Consider the following 19,605-nt stretch of genomic DNA (forward strand, 5'->3'; position numbering starts at 1 on the left):
TTACCGTAGAAAGCTTTATTTTAAAGACAGGCTTTACAGCAGTGAAAGAGAGGGGAGGATATATATTTTATTGCCCTATTTACATGGCACATATATTTTAGCTTCTCCTACAGTATAACGGGTATAAACACCTGATGGGAAGGAATGCAGAAGAGGGAGCCAAATTCTCCTCAACAGTGCCCACTGACAGGATGAGGCAACAGGAACAAATGAGAACACAAAATGTGATCTCGATACAGGGAAACAGTCTATTATTATTGTCAGGGCATCCAACAATGTGTCAGGTTGCCCAAAGGGGTTGCAAAGTCTCCATTTTTGGAGATATTTAAAAACTGTTTGGACATAGTCCTGAGTAACTGTCTCTAGCTGACCCTGTTTGAACAGGGGCTTTGGACTACATGATCTCCAGAGATCTCTGTCAATCTCAACCATTCTGTGACACCAGCAGCTGCTGGAGGAGGACCACAGATGATTTTACATATTTACATCTGCAGCACCAATAACAACCTTCTTCATCTTTGAAATAATACAATCAAGGTTACAGAGCTGGTAACAAATATTCTCTTAGGTAAGAGTTAAGTTCACTGATTTTACTAGGAACAGATTTCCCTATTATAAATAATTATATTCTTGAGAGACTAAGAAAGGCCATGCTAACAAATCTTAGATTGTTATTGCTATTGCTAACAGCTTTGAATTGGAAACAAATAATCACAAAAATATATTTTCCTTCTTTTAAAGTGTATTGTTGGTTGAAGCCATACTACAGGTGGACAGCTGACTATATACTAACCACTGTAACCTCCAGTCCTGCAAAACTGTGTATTAACTGCCTTGTCATAAAAATCCACCTCTAGAGCCAAATACTCCATGCATCCAAAGATGAAAGCTAGTATATATTAAATACTCACACATACAAAAAAAAAAAAAAAAAAAAAAAAAGGTCTGTTTCAGATAATACTGGGATGGCATTTCACCCAATACAGATATGATTGCTTTTTATCCTTCTATGCTCTCTTAACAGCAATCCTACTATGTTTGAGAAACAGATTTCAAATAAAGCCATGGAAACAAAACTTGTGATATTCAACTCCAGCTACAAAGAGAATGAAGCTGACATTGCAAGTATCACTTCTGGAGAACACCACCTTAGAATCACAGAATCGTTAGGCTAGAAAAGACATTTAAGATCATTAAGTCGAAACTAAACCCAGGACTGTCAAATCCACAGCTAAACCATGTCTCTAAGTGTCACATTTACACATCTTTTAAAGATCTCCATGCGTGGTGTCTCAACCACTTCACTGTGCAGCCTCTTCCAGTGCTTTTGCTGAAGAAATTTCACTGGTACTCTCTGTGAAAATCCATTTTCATTTTATAATTTTTGTAAAGCTAGAGCTATTTAGCAACAAATTCCTCCATGAAGATTATTCACGCTGTGAAAAAAAAAAAAGCTGTAACAAACATCTCTGTTTAAGAAACACAGGCAGAGCAAATACCTATTCTAATTTAGTAGTGAATGAAGAAGCAGAACTGCTGGCTCATGAGAGCCCTTTCCCACAGTATGCATCTCACGGAGAATGAAACATCATACTCCTGAAAGTTTTCATTACTTCAATTTCTTAGAATAAATTTTGCTTTCTTTTGGATATCTATCTGCTACATATTCTGGCAATCATTTTGGATACATATTCTTGTTAAGAGTCACAGAAATATTAAATACTTTTTAATGAATGTCTTAAATCTTTCAAAGGCAATTTCTCTGAAAAGTAAAGGGGTTTGACTTTAAAAAAAGAAAAAACTTTTCCTCCAAAATTTGACTTTAACATTCAATTAAATATAAATATCTATAAATAAATAAATAAATAAATGTGCAACATGCACATCTCAAGCTTGTAAATATTTTTGACTCTTGAAGTATTCGTGTTCATCACTAGACAACTGCCAATTCAGTGCTGTACGTTAAGGGAGCAAACATAAGAGAAACAGACCCCAACTACCCAGAATTCGTTTGCCAGGTAAAGTGATTGTCCTGAGATGATGAATGACCTTTGACTTTCACCAGATTCAGCCTTTCATCAGTTTCTTTCGTTTTTAACTTCTCGTTCATTTAGTCATCTCTGAAAAGCCCTCTCTTTCATGCAGATGGCAGATCCGTATCTTCCAGACCATTCTGTTAATTATGAGGCAAACAGCAGCTCTATAAGGAAAAGAATTACTAAACCAGGTGTTAGAAGCAGCTGTGCAGTTTATCTCTGAGGAAGACAATATTTACCTGGAATAATGACAGGTATTTGGTTCATGAACTCAAGCAGTAAACATTGACTTTGGTCTGCTGGGCACACCAGAGAAGCAGAAAGACACGTCTGATTGCTATGACGAAGGTGAATTCAGATGTAAGTTGAGGAAATTGTTACTGAGATGATTCAGAGACAAGAATATTGCATGGACTTTGTGCAAATTGGTGTAAAGATCTTTGGTAGGCCAATGAAAATTCATCAGAACTGAATGGAAAACTTCCCGAGACTGTCAGTTGCTTGGTCAACGTGACATTGAGGCAAATCTCGAACACTCACAATTCTGTTCTCAACAGCACTGTGCCTTGGGGCTTTCAAAATATTCTTGCAGCGTATTTTTGGGAAAGACTTTAATCTAGATTTGATGATACAACCATACCTGTGATGACATAATCTGCTACCAGTCTCAGTTTCAGTCTTTCCACGTTCTGCAGCAATCATTCTGCTTCAAGGCACTGTTTATAAGTCACAGACATCCATGAGGGAAGTGGCGGAAATCACTGTTTCTTTTTAGAAGTGTTTTTTCATGCAGAAGTAGGAGGACAGAAAACAGATTGAAATCTAAACATAAAATTTTCCAGTAGTGCCATGGCCAAGAATCACAGAAAAATATACTCTTTCCATGCAGACATATACTAACCCCCATGGAGTCTAACTTTGGGAAAGCTTTTCAAAGCATTAGCTTTAAAAACCAGTACAGGTGCAAAAGGCCACCAAGGTAAAAGATAAACCTATTTGAGGAATGCACTGATTAGGAATGAAGGCTGTTAAGTTAAGCTGACATTTATTGCAATGCAACAGGACACTTACTGATCTAAAATGAGCCGGTTTCTAACATTACCACAATTACAGATTAAGTCTAATTTTTAGAATTTTAATTGAATTAATAAGTTAAAAGGCTGTGTCACCTAATCCTCTAATTAAACTTCTCTAAAAAATTACTTTTCAAACATATAACCACAGCCATTAAGGTAATGAAATTTTACAAATATTCAATTATATTACTGGTTATACACAGCAAAAGTGAAATAGAAAAAATGCTGTGAAATATTCAGAAAACCGATTGCTCGGGTGTTATTTTAGGGGCTACTTCTTGAGAACAATGGCAAAAGATGCACTGGCTAGGAAACTTCCACAGACACATGCACCAAAAGAGACAACGGGAAGAGTACAATACAGTAAGCATCCTGCATCATTCTACAGTTTTATTGTCATCATCAATATCATAATGATGCCTTAAGTTTTAACTTTCATGTTTTTCAGATTCTCTGCTGCCTAGGTGTGTAGTTCTGAGCTTCATATTAAGTGTTAGTAAACTCTCTTCACAGAGTAGGCAGACAAAACAGATCCTTTCCCAGATGGAGACCAAGGACAACTGTTATAAGATTGAGGCCCAAAAGCATAATCAACGGTGAACTGAAGAGTGAAAACAAAAAGGATGGGACTCTGGCCAGGCTCTTGTACTGCCCAAGGTGTACACTAAAGGCTTTCATAAATACCTACTTTATTCTCTTAGCTCTGTCCAGTCTCTGCTCCAGGTCAGCCTTCCCAAGGCATCAATAAAAGCTATTGCCTCTAATGACAGCAGAAATTCTAGACAAAAAATTTACAGCAGTAGTTTGGGAAAAATTTGATTACCAAGATTCCAATGGATTTTAACCTTTTATCTACAACATACAAGATTCCCCCCTGCCCAATGCCTCAATTCTTGTACCAATGATTGCAAAAATTGCTGTTTTCCTACCGAAGGAATTTCACATGATAAAATTTCAGTAAATAAATCTTATTAAAAATCCAGTGTCTGAGAACATTTGGAAGATAAAGCAATACATGTCCAATAAATGAACATAAAGTTTGTTTCAATTATCATCTCTTTTGTTTTACTTTACAGAAAATGAAACCTAATTTTACCTCTCTAAGGGTATGTAAATGAGTACATTTTGGTGCCATTAAATATAATAATTATAACAAATAACACTTTTCTTCATTATGATTCATACATAATTATTATGTATTTCTCAGTACTTAAGTGCGTTTGCATTCTCCAATAAAAGCTATGCTAAATTGTATGACAATATTCAGTATGTATCTCAATATTTTAAGATACAGAACTGCTTATTTAGGGTTGCCTAAGGAAGAGTTTTATTATGTAATAATACAATCACGTTAGCTATGTTGCTGTGTCATCTCCCATTAGTTTAAGCATTCAAAAACATTAGAATTCTTTCTTGGCTTTCTTCTCCTTCAGGATCCAGACAAAGCAGTGTTTCTTAAGTGTACTTTCCCATAAATCACAGATCTTTAAGCTTATCTATATTTTTCAGTAGTGTCTGGTTTTGAGATGCCCCTGTGGCACGCTAAAATACTAAATTAAAACAAAAATACTCAACAATATAGATACTATCCTGCTCCTTATCTTGTCCAGTACATCATCATCAAACATTGCCTCAGGGAAAGATACAGCAAGACACACATGATAAAGTGCTTCAGAAAAGCTCTTTATTCAGCTCTCTACATAAAAATTTGAAGGTTTTTTTTTTCCCCTCAAGAAGACAAGATCACTACAAACTTTATAAACTGTCTCTATATCTAATTTGATCTAATCTGATCTTTGCTTCTTACCAAATTCCTGTCACCTAGCTGCTCTGTAAGTTGATCATTTTAAAGATACTCATCTCCAATAGCAGCTTGTATTAGGGAAGAAAAAGAAAGTCAATATGTGAGCAAAGGCAAAGAGTTAAAAACAATTAAAAATACATAAAAGTTTTGACAAAGGTTTTATCACCACCTTCAGTTTTCTATATGAATACTGTAACTGAGAGAGAACATGTTACTTCTGGTTCTCAATGTTTCTCTGTTTCTCTGTGATTTTTTTCATTATGCCTTCTTTGAACAATAAAGTTACTGAATCCTAGTAGGAAAATTCAGATTATAAAGGTCTCTGTTTGTTTTATGTAAAAGATAATAAAATATATGCTTAGCAGATAATTATGGTTCATATATTCCACCACAGATAATGAAAAAAAAATCTTTTTCAAAGTAACTTTCATTGCTCTGAAAATAACTCATCTCAACTACATTTACGAAGGAGGACCTTCTACTTACCTCTAACAAAATGAGGCACTGCTCTGAGGGATGGTAATTTGAATCTATTATAAGTCAATAGCTGCTAATGGTTGCCTTTAGACTGGCAACTATTAACATGTAGTTTCCATTTCAAAAGGGTATTTCTTGGCAGATTCGTGATGGGTCTTTTTTACAAATTTATGTTCTTCTCTTGAAATTGTTCAAGGAATAGAAGTTTGATACAAGTAACACCTTTGTTAAATGACACGTAAAAATTAAAACTGTAGATTCTACCTGACTTGTTTGTCAATGCCCAAAAATGTCAATTTACCAATTTACATCAAAAAAGCAACTGGTGTAATTTCAGAAAGAGGATATTCTCTGTATCCTTCACTGGACACCAAGGAACCAAGTTGCCTAAATTCCAAACTGAGCCATCCCCATTAGACCACAACCGGTGCTACAGGCGTAGAAACCATAGCTCATGATAAAAGTTCTTATGTAAAGTGCAGGGCACCTTCAGGTGGGCGCAACAGGAAGACATAGGAAGACTTAAATGAGTAACTTACTGATGTTTATGTAAGCACAAGGCTTATTTGATAAACAACACACGTCTTTAGAAATACATAACTTAACATAAGGAAATGGAACCACTATATAAGCACTACATCTGTGCTACTGTTTATTTACAAACAAATAATACTTAATAAAACAATGCTCTACAATGTGGTTTTCTGGCAGAGCTCTGCATTGACAGGGAAGATTCTTAAATCCAATTCCAAGCTTTCAGCCTGGAGATTTAGAAGTGTTTCTGTGAAGAGTTTAATAATTTCAAGAATTTACTCAATTACAGTGGCAAAAAATTGAGTCAATTCTTGAGATTTCAGTAAGAACTACAGAGAACAGTACCATAACATGTACTTCAGGTTTTTGGGATAGGCCTTTTCTTCTTTTGGGGACTTTATTTTTTGTTTTGTATATGCTGTGTTTTGCTGGTTTTGTTTTGGTTATTTGGCTGGTTTGTGGATTTTCTTTCTTTAAATGCAAAGGGATCCCTTCTTATCAGTTTATGAAGTTGCAAAAAATGCATTTGCAGTTCATTTCATCATTTTCTAGTCAGTGCACTAAAATGCACCATTTCAGCCTTCTGAAGTTCTATGTATCATTCTCTTTAGAGTGTAAGAGCATCAAGACTGGTTTTAATTATGTCTTTTAAGCACCTCCTCTATAGTTTCGTAAGACAACTGATGATTCAGATGCTAAAGGAAGCACCAGCTTTAATGCTGTGACAGATTCTTCCAAATTCTCTGTTATAAACACTGGAAAAGCATATTATTTGATAATATCATGGTCAGTATCCACACTTCACTTGTGGTAAAATGCCCATATCTCACGTTCACATGACAGGTGACAAAAATGCCAATTAATGTTTGTTACTCTTGCTATGTTTGCATCTGAATGCCAGCCTAAAAATATCACAGGAAGCACAGGTTACATAAGCAGAAATCAAAGACAAAACCCAACACTTTTTGCTACCAGAGTCAAAGAAGGACTTTCATTCAAAATACTTGCTTTTAGCAGTTTCATCCCCACATCCTTGGCTTGGCAAAGCAAAGTAACAAATGTTAAAGCCATACTGTCTTCAGATGGCAACAAAGAACGGATCATTTTACACTTCTTAATAATTTATTAGTACATTTATTTAAAACTGCTTATGGTCACATATCCCACAGGATAGCTAGGAGATACCCTATTTTGTTAGGCAAACATAATTTACTTTTCCTTCACCCCACACCTACATGTTTACAATGACTTCCACATATATATTACATACATCTTATCAAGATCCTAGTATCAGAGTCTTGCAACCTCAAAATGAGAAAATCTATCAAAATAACCCTGTCATCCCATATAAACACACCCCAACCCAATAAATCAGCACGTTACCACACACTACTGCCTTGTTAGTTAAGTAGCAAAACACAAACGTTCCCTTCCTTGCCAAAGGTTCACCATACCACTATTGATACAACAACTACTAAAAGATCCTAAACCAATTCATTTTTGGGCTCAATTCTGTTCTAAAATCCATGCATTAGCAATAAACAATCCATTACAGGATGCAGTTCTGAAGTAAGATTTTATCAATATAATTTTCAATCAACAACATAATTCATCACTGCAATCAGCAGGCAAAAAAGAGCCACCAAAAGATTAGTTTATATAAGGTGATCAAAAAGTTAATGTGAATGTACAAAAGATACAAAAGAATTGTTAACACGTGATCTGATCAATCTAACATCTTGTACTGCAAAGGTTTTTGAAGAAATTAGCTCATTTTCAACAGTTTTTATTAACTTAAAAGATGTAGAACTTTGCCATGATTACATAAATGCAGCACACACATGCATCTGCCCTTCAACATTTTAAGCTTCAGTTGATGCCAACTTTGTATTCATAACTAATGTGTCATGATTTCACAAAGCAGAAAATGGGAATGCTTTCTTCTGAATTGCTATATGCTCAAAAAACCCAAAATTTGCAATGATTTTGTAATAGCACAACAGCAGTTTACCTTATAGGAGGATTTCTAACTGACATTTCAAGAAATCTAGAGTCCTTGTACCTCAGAGATAAAAAGCCAGAAAACCCAAAACACCACCTCAAAATCTTCTTTGGCATAACTTTAGCAAACTTATGAGAGGTATGAGCATTTCTTTAAAAGAAAATCCCAAAACCACAAACCCTGAGCCTTGGTTCTTGTTAACATCATTACAGTTACATCCTGTAACAGTAGTAAGAAGAAGAAAATTACTATGAATTAACAACAACAATTCCTATATTTAATGTTATTTAAAAATCAAAGTGTTACCTAAGGCAATTACCTTGCAGCCTTTTAATATCTACAGGGAAAAGCCTAAGGGAAAATAATTGACTTTGCTAATTTTACCCTTGGCAATTATAAAATAGCTCTGCATTTCATTATGACTACAGAATTTCACGTCTAATTGTCAGCCCCGAGAGAAGCAGAGAGATAAATGCATCATACACAAGCTCAGACAAGAATTTAACAGCACAATAAAATTATCCTGGTAGCAGCGAGTTCAGTTATGTTAAAATCCCCTTTAATTTAAATTCTGGTCTATACAATAGCTATGCATGTGTATGGAGGTTATAGCTACCACGGTCAGTACCATGCACAATAAAATGCTGCTCACTTCATTAGCCAATTTGCTAAATGCCAGCAAAAAAAGCAGTACTGTGATTTTTACTTTTTACATCAAAGAACACAAAACATTATGAAGGAAAAAAGTCACAGTTATTTCACACTGCTAAAAAACAGATGCCAGATTTGAAAATTCATCATTTACAAAAGAATAAATACAGTATGTTTAAATCATTGCACCTGTCAAGAGATTTCTATAGCTTGTACTTCAATTTTTCTAACTTTGCTAGTACGGTTAGACGTATGAAAAAGAATAATTTACTAAGTCAATCAGTTTCCATAATGGCATCCCACTTATCGTATGTAGAAGCTATGAAAGTATTTAGATGTCAGAAAAATGAAAAAAAGTGCTAAAATGTTTTGGCAGAATTTTCCAACATGCAGTATAATGATTGCTTTTAAAAAAAAAAAAAAAAGTATTTCTTTGCACTTGTGCTTCATTTCACTGTAGGCTTGTTTCCTGGCAAGTCTTCAGGGATTATACATTCCTGCTGCAATACTTAATGATGTACTAAATGCAAAGTAATACTTGCTACATTTTGTAAAAGTTTCCTCTTATGTTGAAACAGAAAACTGATGTGGGGTTAAATCCTTTGGTCTGTCTTGAGAAACTTCCAGGGTACTAAAAAATGAACCGATACAAATTAATAATAATTACTAAAATGAATTACACCCCATTTTGGTTATGGTATGGACTACTTAATTTTTTTTCCAATATTTAGTACAAGTTAGCCCCATAAAGGCTTAACCCACTATTCCAGTAGATTGACATCTAATTTTCTGTCTCTTCTCTCGAATCTCAGCTCTGTGTTAGAAAATGACACCACTCCTGAGAGAAACTGTCATATCCATGATCAAAGGAGTACAAAAATACTCAGCTACCACAAGGAGAAAAAGTGGACTCCTTAGGCTCAGAATTACAATGCTGATTATTGACAATTGCACATGACAAACATTTATTTTACATTATAACACAACAGCAATCTTCAAATGTATGAAAAGCACCTCTGCAAAAGAGTACTGTGTTTCTGTTTCCACTGGAATGGCACACTTAGCTCTTCAGCCATACAAGCAGTTAGGTGTTACACTAGGCTGGCACAGAGATGCCCAGGAATCTCTCTCCATCATGGGGGGTTTTAAGAACAAGGTTGATAAATGGGGGTCAAGAATGACTTTGTGTAGCTGATCCTATCTGACAAAAAGAAGAACTGACTAGAGAGAGGATCTCTTAATGTCACCATCAGTTTCATTTTCTAAGATAATACATATACACAACTTGTTTCTCATTAAAAACATCTCCCTGTAAAGTTTCCAAATAGTTTGGCTAAGCAGCTGGATTGCAGCTGTCCTTTAAAAGCCAATTTATCCATGTTAGTAGGACAACCCAATATTGAGGCAAATACAAATCCCTAACAATATTAAAAGCAAAAAGTCACCTGAGTCAAAGCAGTAAAGCCTTTTGCTCCCCAAATTATCTACGACAGAAAACCTTTCACAAAGCACAAAGTAAAAGAAAATAACACACTGAACATGTCTTCAGCTGCCAGTTTATCAGAGGTGTTGTAGCCTGATGTGTCATGAAGATGCCACTTCATACGCCTTAAATTCACCAAATTAATCGCCCATCCATTACTACAGTGCTTCAGAATGTATACAAAAGACCTCACCATAGTAATTTCATAGAAGAGTGGTAAACATGTTCACAGCAGCAGCAGCCTTTCAAATTTACATCTATAATGTAAGCATGTTGATTTTTAAATGATGTTCCATATATACATACATAATTGCTGATTTTTTTTAGGGGGCCTCTCTTTCAAAATACTTGCTAATATTTACTTGCTTTGGCAATAGAGGAATTTTTTCTTTTTACCTTGGTATTCTGCAACTGTGCAAGGCTTGTGCAAGCATTTGCTAGAAGAAAATCTCCACTCAAAACAGCCATTTTATTCCCAAACTGCATATCCTTCAGTGGGCCATCACAGGACTTGAGCTCCCCGATGTTTACTATGCCACGATGCACCAGAAAGGCAGTATGGATCAGCTCTGTAATCTCAGCCAGACTTCTTTGACTGAAAGAAAGAAAAAGCACAATTATGTTTGAGGCTATGAACAGAACAGAGATTCTTAGTAAAAATAAACAAATGACCACATGTGCTAAACAGGTATTTATTAATGATCACGTAGCTCTTCTATGTACTTCTAGAAGCCACAACCAGGAGATGTTAAACACAGAGAACTGTCACTAAGTATTTCCAGGCAAGCCACAGGTACCACAGGTTCCACCTGGGAGAATGCTGCCCTTTGTTTGAATTCTTTCACAAAATAAAGCAAAACAATCAATATAGTCCTCATGGTGCTTTCTTTTTCTGTTTTGTCTACCAGAAGCTTGAGGGACAGTGACATGAAGAAAATGCCAAGCAGAAAGTAATGATGGAAAGAAACAAAGGACATATCAGCAGGGGAGTCCTGAGCAAGCCAATCCAAACAACGTAAGAATGCTGCAGTCAATGACTGCACAAATTAGAGTTAAATTAATAACAGAATACCTTGCAGCTCAATACTACCAAAGGGGAAGGGTTCAGGCAGGAGAGGAAAAACAGCTGAATGTTTTAGAACTGTGTACTAATGGTATTTCACTGGTGGTTTTAGTCAAAAGCAGCAAAGGTGACTGTCTAGCAAAGGGGTCAGTTTTACTAGATAGGTTTACAAGTCACTTCTTATTCCAACACATAGTGTGATACATTCTGGGTTTGGTGGTTACAAATCCCTCTGAGAGGCTTACCACAGAGGATATTCCATAGAGGCTTGCTCTCTATTTTAATTTTTTGGAAAAGGCAAGAAAAAGAGTCATTAGTACAGCCTTCTCCTCCCCCCCCTCCTCCCCTCCCCCATTCAACCCCGTAGCCCTTAACAGTGACTGTCACTCCAAGGAGCCCAAAGACGTCACCTTTGTTCAACACTCCATTGTCGTTCTGAGCTGACATAATAACTGTGCGGGGACAAGGGGAGGGGGAAACAGAGCAATGCGCTGGAGCATCTTTTTAATGCTGAATACACACAGGACTCATTCTTACAGAATCTTCAGCACATTCCCATCTTTTCTGACTCAAGCAGTTCCCTTTATGCCATGGAGATTTCACATATGAGCAAAACTGCAATTCATGCCCTGAACTGAACAGATGACCAAAGGCCTTAAAGTTGTAATTAATTACAATGCAGTACAAAGGCCTGTTATGTTCTCTGTGCTTATTCAGAATGTGAAAAATGAAGTACTGATTCATTGAGTAACCAAACTGCTCCATACCTTCATGTAGAAATACACCTGCTAGTATATGGTAGATTCTGCCTCAGTACTAGCACTGTGCTGAGAAAATGAATTCTGTTTCCTCTGGACAGTGCACATGTGTTCCAACTGCCCCAAACCATATTAATCTAAAGTCACCTTCTGCCCCAAATACATGTGGCCTGTGAACAGCCCCAGCAGCACCTGTTTCAGGGCAGAGGTCAGTACCAATTAGCAAGAGAGAAGAGCTGGGATGGTCATATGGCCTGGGCAGGCACACAAAAGGCAGATGAGCTGGAGGGAGAGGATAAATAGGGGTTCCTGATATATTTTGCCATGCACAAAAACCCTAAGCTGTTCTAAAAGCTGCCTTTATAATTCACAAATTGTTGGCTCCATGCGGACAAAAACAATTCAAAAACCAAAACAGTCATTCTCCAAGTAGACAATAAATCTGAAGGTTGAGGCTGCTTTTCAAAGAGGAGAGGGAGAAACTCACACAGCCCAGTTGCAGTATTGTAATCATGCTTGGCTCGGCTCTAACAAAGGGTTAATAAATTTTCAAGCTCGGAGAAAAAGACTAACAAGACATCCCGATGCTCCTGCTGTCATTGTCAGGGCAGCCCTTGGAGGAAATGTCCGTATCAATTCGGTTTATCAGATGGACAGCTGATCAACATTAAACAGACTTGCTCTGGGCAGATTGAGCCGAGCTACCTGTTATGAATAGCAATGAGAGCCCTCTGCTCCCCGCCGCCGAGCTCTGCCATTTCCGACTGCCGCAGATCCCAGGACATATGGGGATCCCTAGTGACGAGCACATAAAGCTGCAGCTAACTCAGGGACGGCTCATTTCCCCCAGCTGAAAGCAGGCATTAATATCCTGAGGAGACCAGGCCCGCCTCTGTGACCCCCAACTATTGAAGCAAAACAACGACTGTCCTATTTCTTCATTTAATAAGCTTTTAATGAAGGAAATGAAAATCCCCTCTTCGACTTCAGCATCGCTCTTCATGAAAAGGTTACACAAATACATCAGTGTCATGCTTTCCAAATGCTCAGGATCTGGATGTTTTCATTTCTTTTTCTATAATCCATTTGTTCTTCAAATAGTATTCACATTATTTGTGCTAACAAGAACCGTATTAGGCAGATAATATATGTCTAATTCTGATCTTACAAACTGCTCTTCCACTCTCTCCCTAGCAGACTAAAAATACAAGAATCAATGCTATTGCAGAAATCTCAGGAAATGCATTTTTAAATGCTTTTTGTGATAATCTCTAGAATACCCAGGCACAATAACAAGTCCACAGTGCCACAGATACAGGCGGATCCTTGATGTGATCCTCCTTGTAAAGACCAGTATCCCACAAATAAACACTGCTGTTATGAAGCTATTGCTAAATGGCTGAAGAAATACTATACACAGCTTTCCCCATCTGGAATACAATTCAGATTAAATAATTTTGTATTTGAAAGCAGCCAATCCCAACATGCAAAAAAATAATGTTTTAGCAATACTGGACTTAGAAACAGGGCAACGGGATGACAAACTCTGACTGCTTCCATCTCCTATTATTGCTCCAGAACCTACAGTCACAAAAAAAAAGAAGTGTCTGCCTCAAGAATTACCTGCACTTAACTTTGGTACAAGGTAGTACTGAGAAAAGAGTCAACATTTGTAAACATACAAAGTTCCTAAATGAAAGTGTGCTAAAAATCAGGAAAGCTTTATCATCAAATGCTTACACATTTCTAACGCCTTTCACCTCTGAAGTAAGAATTCCCTGCAAACCACCACCAAAATCCCTAATTTCAAGTCCTACTCTAAAAAGAAATAACAGGATTCTGTACAACATATGATAAATGAGACATTAAATAGTACAGATGTATTGAACTTGAGTTAGTTTACCTTTCTTTATCAGCTACACTAGGCTTCTCAAGGGTGACAGGTTATGCAAAGAAATATATAGTAATTAAAATGTCATTTTTAGGCATGATATTTCACAGAAATGGGCCAAAGACTTAAATTAGCCATTAAAAAACATATTTGAAAATTTTTGAAGCAACTACAATGAACAAAGATAATGAAACTGATAGATCAAAAATTCTTTAAGAACTCTTATCACTGAAGCTTTGAATTAAAGTGAGTAACAGCACACACCCAAGATTTGAACATTTTCTTTGTAATTGTCAATTCAATAGTTTCCCTTCAATACAAAAAGGATTAGTTTCAATGAAAAGCCTTACAGTCAGGATTAAAAAAAAAATTAAAAATATCAGCATCCATTCCATTTCAGTGACAACTATAATAATCTTTATATACACACACCTATGAATTTGAAATAAAAAGAAATAGTGTCTTTAATGGAAAATTACATATGAAAAAGCTTTAACTAAAGAATCAAAGTAATTATTTCAGGTACTGACTATGTATTTGGGCAGCACTTGGTACCTGATTTTACTTTTTTTGTGAACAGTGAACACAAAGAAAAGTGCTACGAAGACAAGAAGGTGTTTAAATTACATTCAAGTTGATCCTGTATGCTCAGGGTACTGGGTGGTGCTGCACCAAGACAGTTCACTTAGTTACACAACAAGAAAGGACAATAATTTTTACCATTCTTTTTCCTATTCACCTGTCAAAGTCAATGCCATGGTTAATAAATCATGATTAGAGGAACAACGCAGTGAGTAACAAATAGCATCATAGTGATGGGAAGTCTCATTCCCATCTTCGGTGTATAGTCTCTTTTATAAGAAATTAAATGGCAGGGGTGCAGGTGTTTAAGCCACTCAACATGTGTGGCAGATGTTGTGATTTCACTAACAGGAAAAATTTTCAGGGTAAAGCAGCAGATTGGAGGAGAGCACCAAATATTCACCGTATTACCACGACTCTTCTATCTGTTCATCAGCAGAAAACATCTACCCACACCTATCCTTTAATAAAGTTAAAGACCAAGACTTCTGTGGTTCCTTCTATCTTGGTTTTAAGATATAGGAAAATCTTCCATCTGAGAGATAAATCAAGCTGAAAGACACCAGGTCTATGAAGTTTGTTGACTGTAGTGTTTAATTGCATTCCTAACAACCAGTTTATTTTTAAACTGGCTACATATCCTACCTCTTTCATCTCTTTCTCTTTCTAGTATCACAAAGTTTTCGAAGCAAAATTTCTACCAGTGCTCCCTCATATACTTCTATTTATTTATTTTTGAAAACATATTTTCACTCTCTGCCACCCCCACCACTAATTATTGCTTAGGTTCTTTACCGTATTTTGTCTTAGTAAGATCTTCCCTCAGCCCATTTTGGGATTTGAAAATGTTTTCTGATTTTTAGTGGGCAGCCATTCACTTGAACTTGGCAAGCCAGTTTCCATAAGCATTGTAGGTAGCTGGCAGTGGAGAGTGAGAAGCCTGACTTGAAGTCAAGGTCCTGTTCCCTTCCTTAGTGCAGGAATTTTGAAGAAGCATTTTTGCAGGTCTTGGCTTCACTGTTAGAGCTATCACAGAACAACCAATTCCACTTTGTACTCCAGACAGCAACAGGCAAGTGAACTAACTTGTATCAGTTTCTGACCAGTGCCACTGATGTGCCAACACGGCCACCACTGTGTCACCACAGCATAGCCAGGAGCCCTCCAGCCTGGGAGCCAGCCACCCATACCAGATGGCAAGAATGCACAATCACCCTAACAAAACAAAGCTCTAACTCCTGAACTTGTGTCTGGCTTACTCCTATATTCAGTGGCCATAAGAACAGTGATCACAACCTATAGCACATTTTCCTTGAGTAGGATTGGCCTTATCACGGCACACTTCAAGTCACATAGCCTGAAAAAAAGAAAATAATCCCAGCCTGGAAACAAAAGCATCACTTATGGAAAACAGGTGAGAGAATCCAGACAGATCTTGGTAAGGATCGCTACCTCAAGCTTGGTATAAAAGGAAAAAGTGTTAATCTGAAAAGACAGGAGGAAAATACCACCAGAATCACTAAAGTCAAACTGATGTTTTCCAGTTCCCAGAGGCAGGCACGCAGGCTGGGACCAATAAAGAAGGAAATATCAGGAGGAAATCTGCTCAGTAAGAAGTACCTAGCTACTGTAAGATCCAGAAACCAGTGACAATGCAGCTGTATGAACTATGAGGAATAAGCAGGCTGGGCTGACACGGTAAGAATCCAGATACACTTGCTGTACAGACAGATCTTGTCATGTTGAGACTTTATTAGCAAGAAGAATACAAAGGACGTTTTGCAAGGGACAGGTATTAAAAGAACAGTGATATGGGGTGACTGGTTTAGGTATGTTTTTAATCCCTACAAACCAGGATATGTGAAACTTAGATGGCTTTGGATCATATTTCAGTTATTACAGATTTCATAAGCACTAGAAACTTTAAAAAGGGAGGTATCAATCACTTTTCCTGTTCTCAGAGATCCTTCCTACACTGCTTGAGAAGAAACAGACTCAAGACATGAGCTAGTACTTACGTAAGTATTGTAAAAAAACTCCACAGCTTTACAGCTTAGGTTTTATGGCTTTTTTATTTTTAAAGGAAGGATGGCTAGCTTAACCTAACTGATCAAACCAAAGGAAAAAACCTGAGTATTCACCTAAAGATAGAAAGAAAAAAAATAGTAAGTTATCTGGAAAAAGACTTCTTGGATTACTTGAACACTGATGTAAAAAAATCAATAATAAAATTTAGAGCTACTAATTTATAAGTATATTGTCAAATTTATAAAATCACATATCATAATCACATTTTAAAATCACTGGTTATCCCTATGGGAAGATTCACATTTCCAGAATGAAGTAAAGCTGTCAAATGCAATATTGTGTTTTTATAAGGCAATTATCAAGATTTAAACTTCTAATAAAAAGCAGGCTGAAATTCCAGTTAGTATCTGCTATAGACTATATGAACAGCTATGTAGACTATATTAAGTACTTCATCAAGTAATAGCAGAAGCTAAGATGTTTACTTCCTCAAAGACCTACTTCTCTCATTTTGTAAATAATGATGCAGATACTCAGTGTTCAATACGCCCATGCAATAATGTATATTGGCAATACCTGGGTATATTGACAATGTATTGACTCTAAGCTGAATTTCTAAAAAGAATTTTGCCAGCTCAAGAAATGTTGCATTTAACCCGAATTCTCTCACATAAAGATTAAATTTGCTACAAAGATCTCATACCAGAAAAATTTAGGTACCAGTGAATGGGAGTTCAGTGCCTTTGTTATATGAAAACAATATAATCCAAACCAGTATACAAACATTCTTTACAAATGTGACAGATAAAATTCACAGGCATATAGTATACATGAGCAACATTTTCAATGATAAAACAAGCTGAATCAGTTAGATAAATTAAAAAGAAAAATGTGAATCCTTTTTTGGAAACTCGTTATGAATATTTTGCTACATGACCAAAAAGCCACAAATCTCCAATTAAAAAGACTCAGCTGATTAAACAAAAAGAAAAAAAAAAAAAAAAAGAAAGAGGTTTAGACAAAGTTGAATCAGCTATAATTCCTTCCCTATCTAGCTTAGACAAACTGAAAAACTGATAGGAACAAATACAAACCAGAGAAACTAGGCAAGGAAGAAAATTGCTAAAGGACTGGGTGAGAAAATGCAGCGATGGACAGGGAGCTGAGCAAAGGCAATTTAAAAAGAGATCTATTAAAAATCCTCAAAACCAAGAACAACTTTTAAGAACTGCATTCGTCCATTATGTAAGATTCAGCAGAAACAAAACCGTTTAAAGGCAAGGAGCTGTAGTAAACCTGTTATATTTTAGGCAACATATTTACACAAGTAGGTGTTTATATCTCTTAGCCCAGAAGTGAATATTGGTCATGAACAGCAGGAGTGGCTAAGATTTTACAGTTAGCAGGTCCAGAGAACTTACACTCAGGAGAGAAGGCAAGAGAAAAGGAATAACACAGTTAATAAACAGCAAAGAGAGTGAACCACCCTCAACACGGAGTCAGCTGAGTTGGTTCAATATGCTTCACTCAAGTTAAAATATGCAATGCAAAAAAAAAGATCAATCAGAATATCTCAATGCAGACCACATACATACAGAACTACAGACTCTTTCGAGAAGAAAGGACCCAAAGTTTGGAAAAGGGTGGAAGGAGAGTATAAGAACAGGTCATCTGAGATAATCAGCTAAGATACAGAATGCAATTGTGGTCAAGTAGACCAGTACGATCCACAGATGATTTAAGGGAATATTAGCAAAAGTAGTGTTTCTCTTAACCCTAAGTTTCCGATATCAGTAAAAAGTATCACCTGAAAACTTCAGTCATGAAGAGTTTGAGAAAGTGTGACTCTTGTCAACATTTTTGTCCTAACAATCAAAGCCAAGAAAACAGATGAAGTGAGGAACAAAAGTTATTTTATGCATGGAGAAAGCTAATATTGAATCAGTAAATTTGGTCACAGATATTTAAAGAAAGTTTAAGCATCTATACTACAGAAAACAAATTCAACAGAATATGCTGATTATCAAGCAAACAAAATAAGATCCGGTAGCCTGAACCTAAGGAAATCCAAAAAAGAATAAAGGGAAGGCACTTTCCAAAATCTCTTACAAAGAGCAACAATGGACTCTCCATCATCAGTGCCATTGAAGGTAACAAATGATGAACACCCATTGCACAAATATTAAAATTTATTAAAGTTGGGGAAATCCTGTTTTGCAAGGCAGCCAATATGACTGCCAGAATGATATCTCTTAGTTGTTTATATATGAATGAACAGTAAAGGCAAGGAAAGGAAACTTTTCAGATAATACACAGAAGATGATTTAGCAGCATATGTTCATCCTTCTATCTGAAAACTTACCACTGGCGAGAAGCCCATTTTTCTGTAAGGAGGTATAAATACTTACAGCCCTGAGATTTACAAATGTATTTATTTCAGCCATGTTCTTCAGGAGAAACACCAAAACCAAAGCCCATTCGGCGCACCAGAGTTACCTCCCATTCCCAGCACAGGGGCATACAAAGCCACTATCAGGCAGAGAACCTGTTCTATTATGACAGGTATATTAATTCTGTCTTACTGTGCATAGAAAATAAATATTTCAAAATGTATTTGCAAGAGGAAACAACCTACACTCAAGATTCATGTCTGTCTTTGCATATTTAGGTATCCACACTGGCAATGCAGTACTAACCTGGGAACACATACAGATATTCCCACTAAGAACAGGAGATAAAGAAAAACAGAGACCTTCTACAAAATTATTTTATGGATATAAGGGTGTGTATTTTACATAAGTATACATATTTTATTTAATTACAGTTTTCTATATAATCATTAGGAGGTTCTAGCCATGCAAGTCACATTTATTAAAGGCAGCATGTCAAATAAGAGTTGACAATTACAGGCTATATCAATACACATTATGCCAGATGGTAATGAGCCATACACAGAGGGCCAGCCATCCAAAATAATCACACCATTTTCCACAGAAATGTTGAAGAGGTTATGGTTTATTACACAGTGCTCATTAGATATACAGTGGCAGCATTAGCAATTTTTCCTTCATTTGTGTCTCATTTAAGACTCTGCCCCCACAAGCCCATTCAAATTAGTACACAAGGTTAAAATCATTATGGTCAGTGGGAAAAAAAGAATAAGTTTTATTTTTATTTTACAGTAATGGTAGATCAAAGGTCCCTGGAATCTATTATTCTC

General features: G+C 36.3%; 1 protein-coding gene across 1 annotated transcript in view; it reads right to left on the minus strand.

The window, feature by feature from the left end:
- PDSS2 (decaprenyl diphosphate synthase subunit 2) overlaps positions 1-19,605 on the minus strand; it is a 113,388-nt gene that overhangs the window by 32,059 nt on the left and 61,724 nt on the right. The window contains exon 3 of the mRNA XM_066315212.1: positions 10,460-10,658. Within this exon, the coding sequence (XP_066171309.1) occupies positions 10,460-10,658 (199 nt within the window). The remainder of the gene's footprint in view (positions 1-10,459; positions 10,659-19,605) is intronic.

This window comes from Sylvia atricapilla, chromosome 3 (assembly GCF_009819655.1).
Source record: "Sylvia atricapilla isolate bSylAtr1 chromosome 3, bSylAtr1.pri, whole genome shotgun sequence".
NCBI classification, from domain to species: domain Eukaryota; kingdom Metazoa; phylum Chordata; class Aves; order Passeriformes; family Sylviidae; genus Sylvia; species Sylvia atricapilla.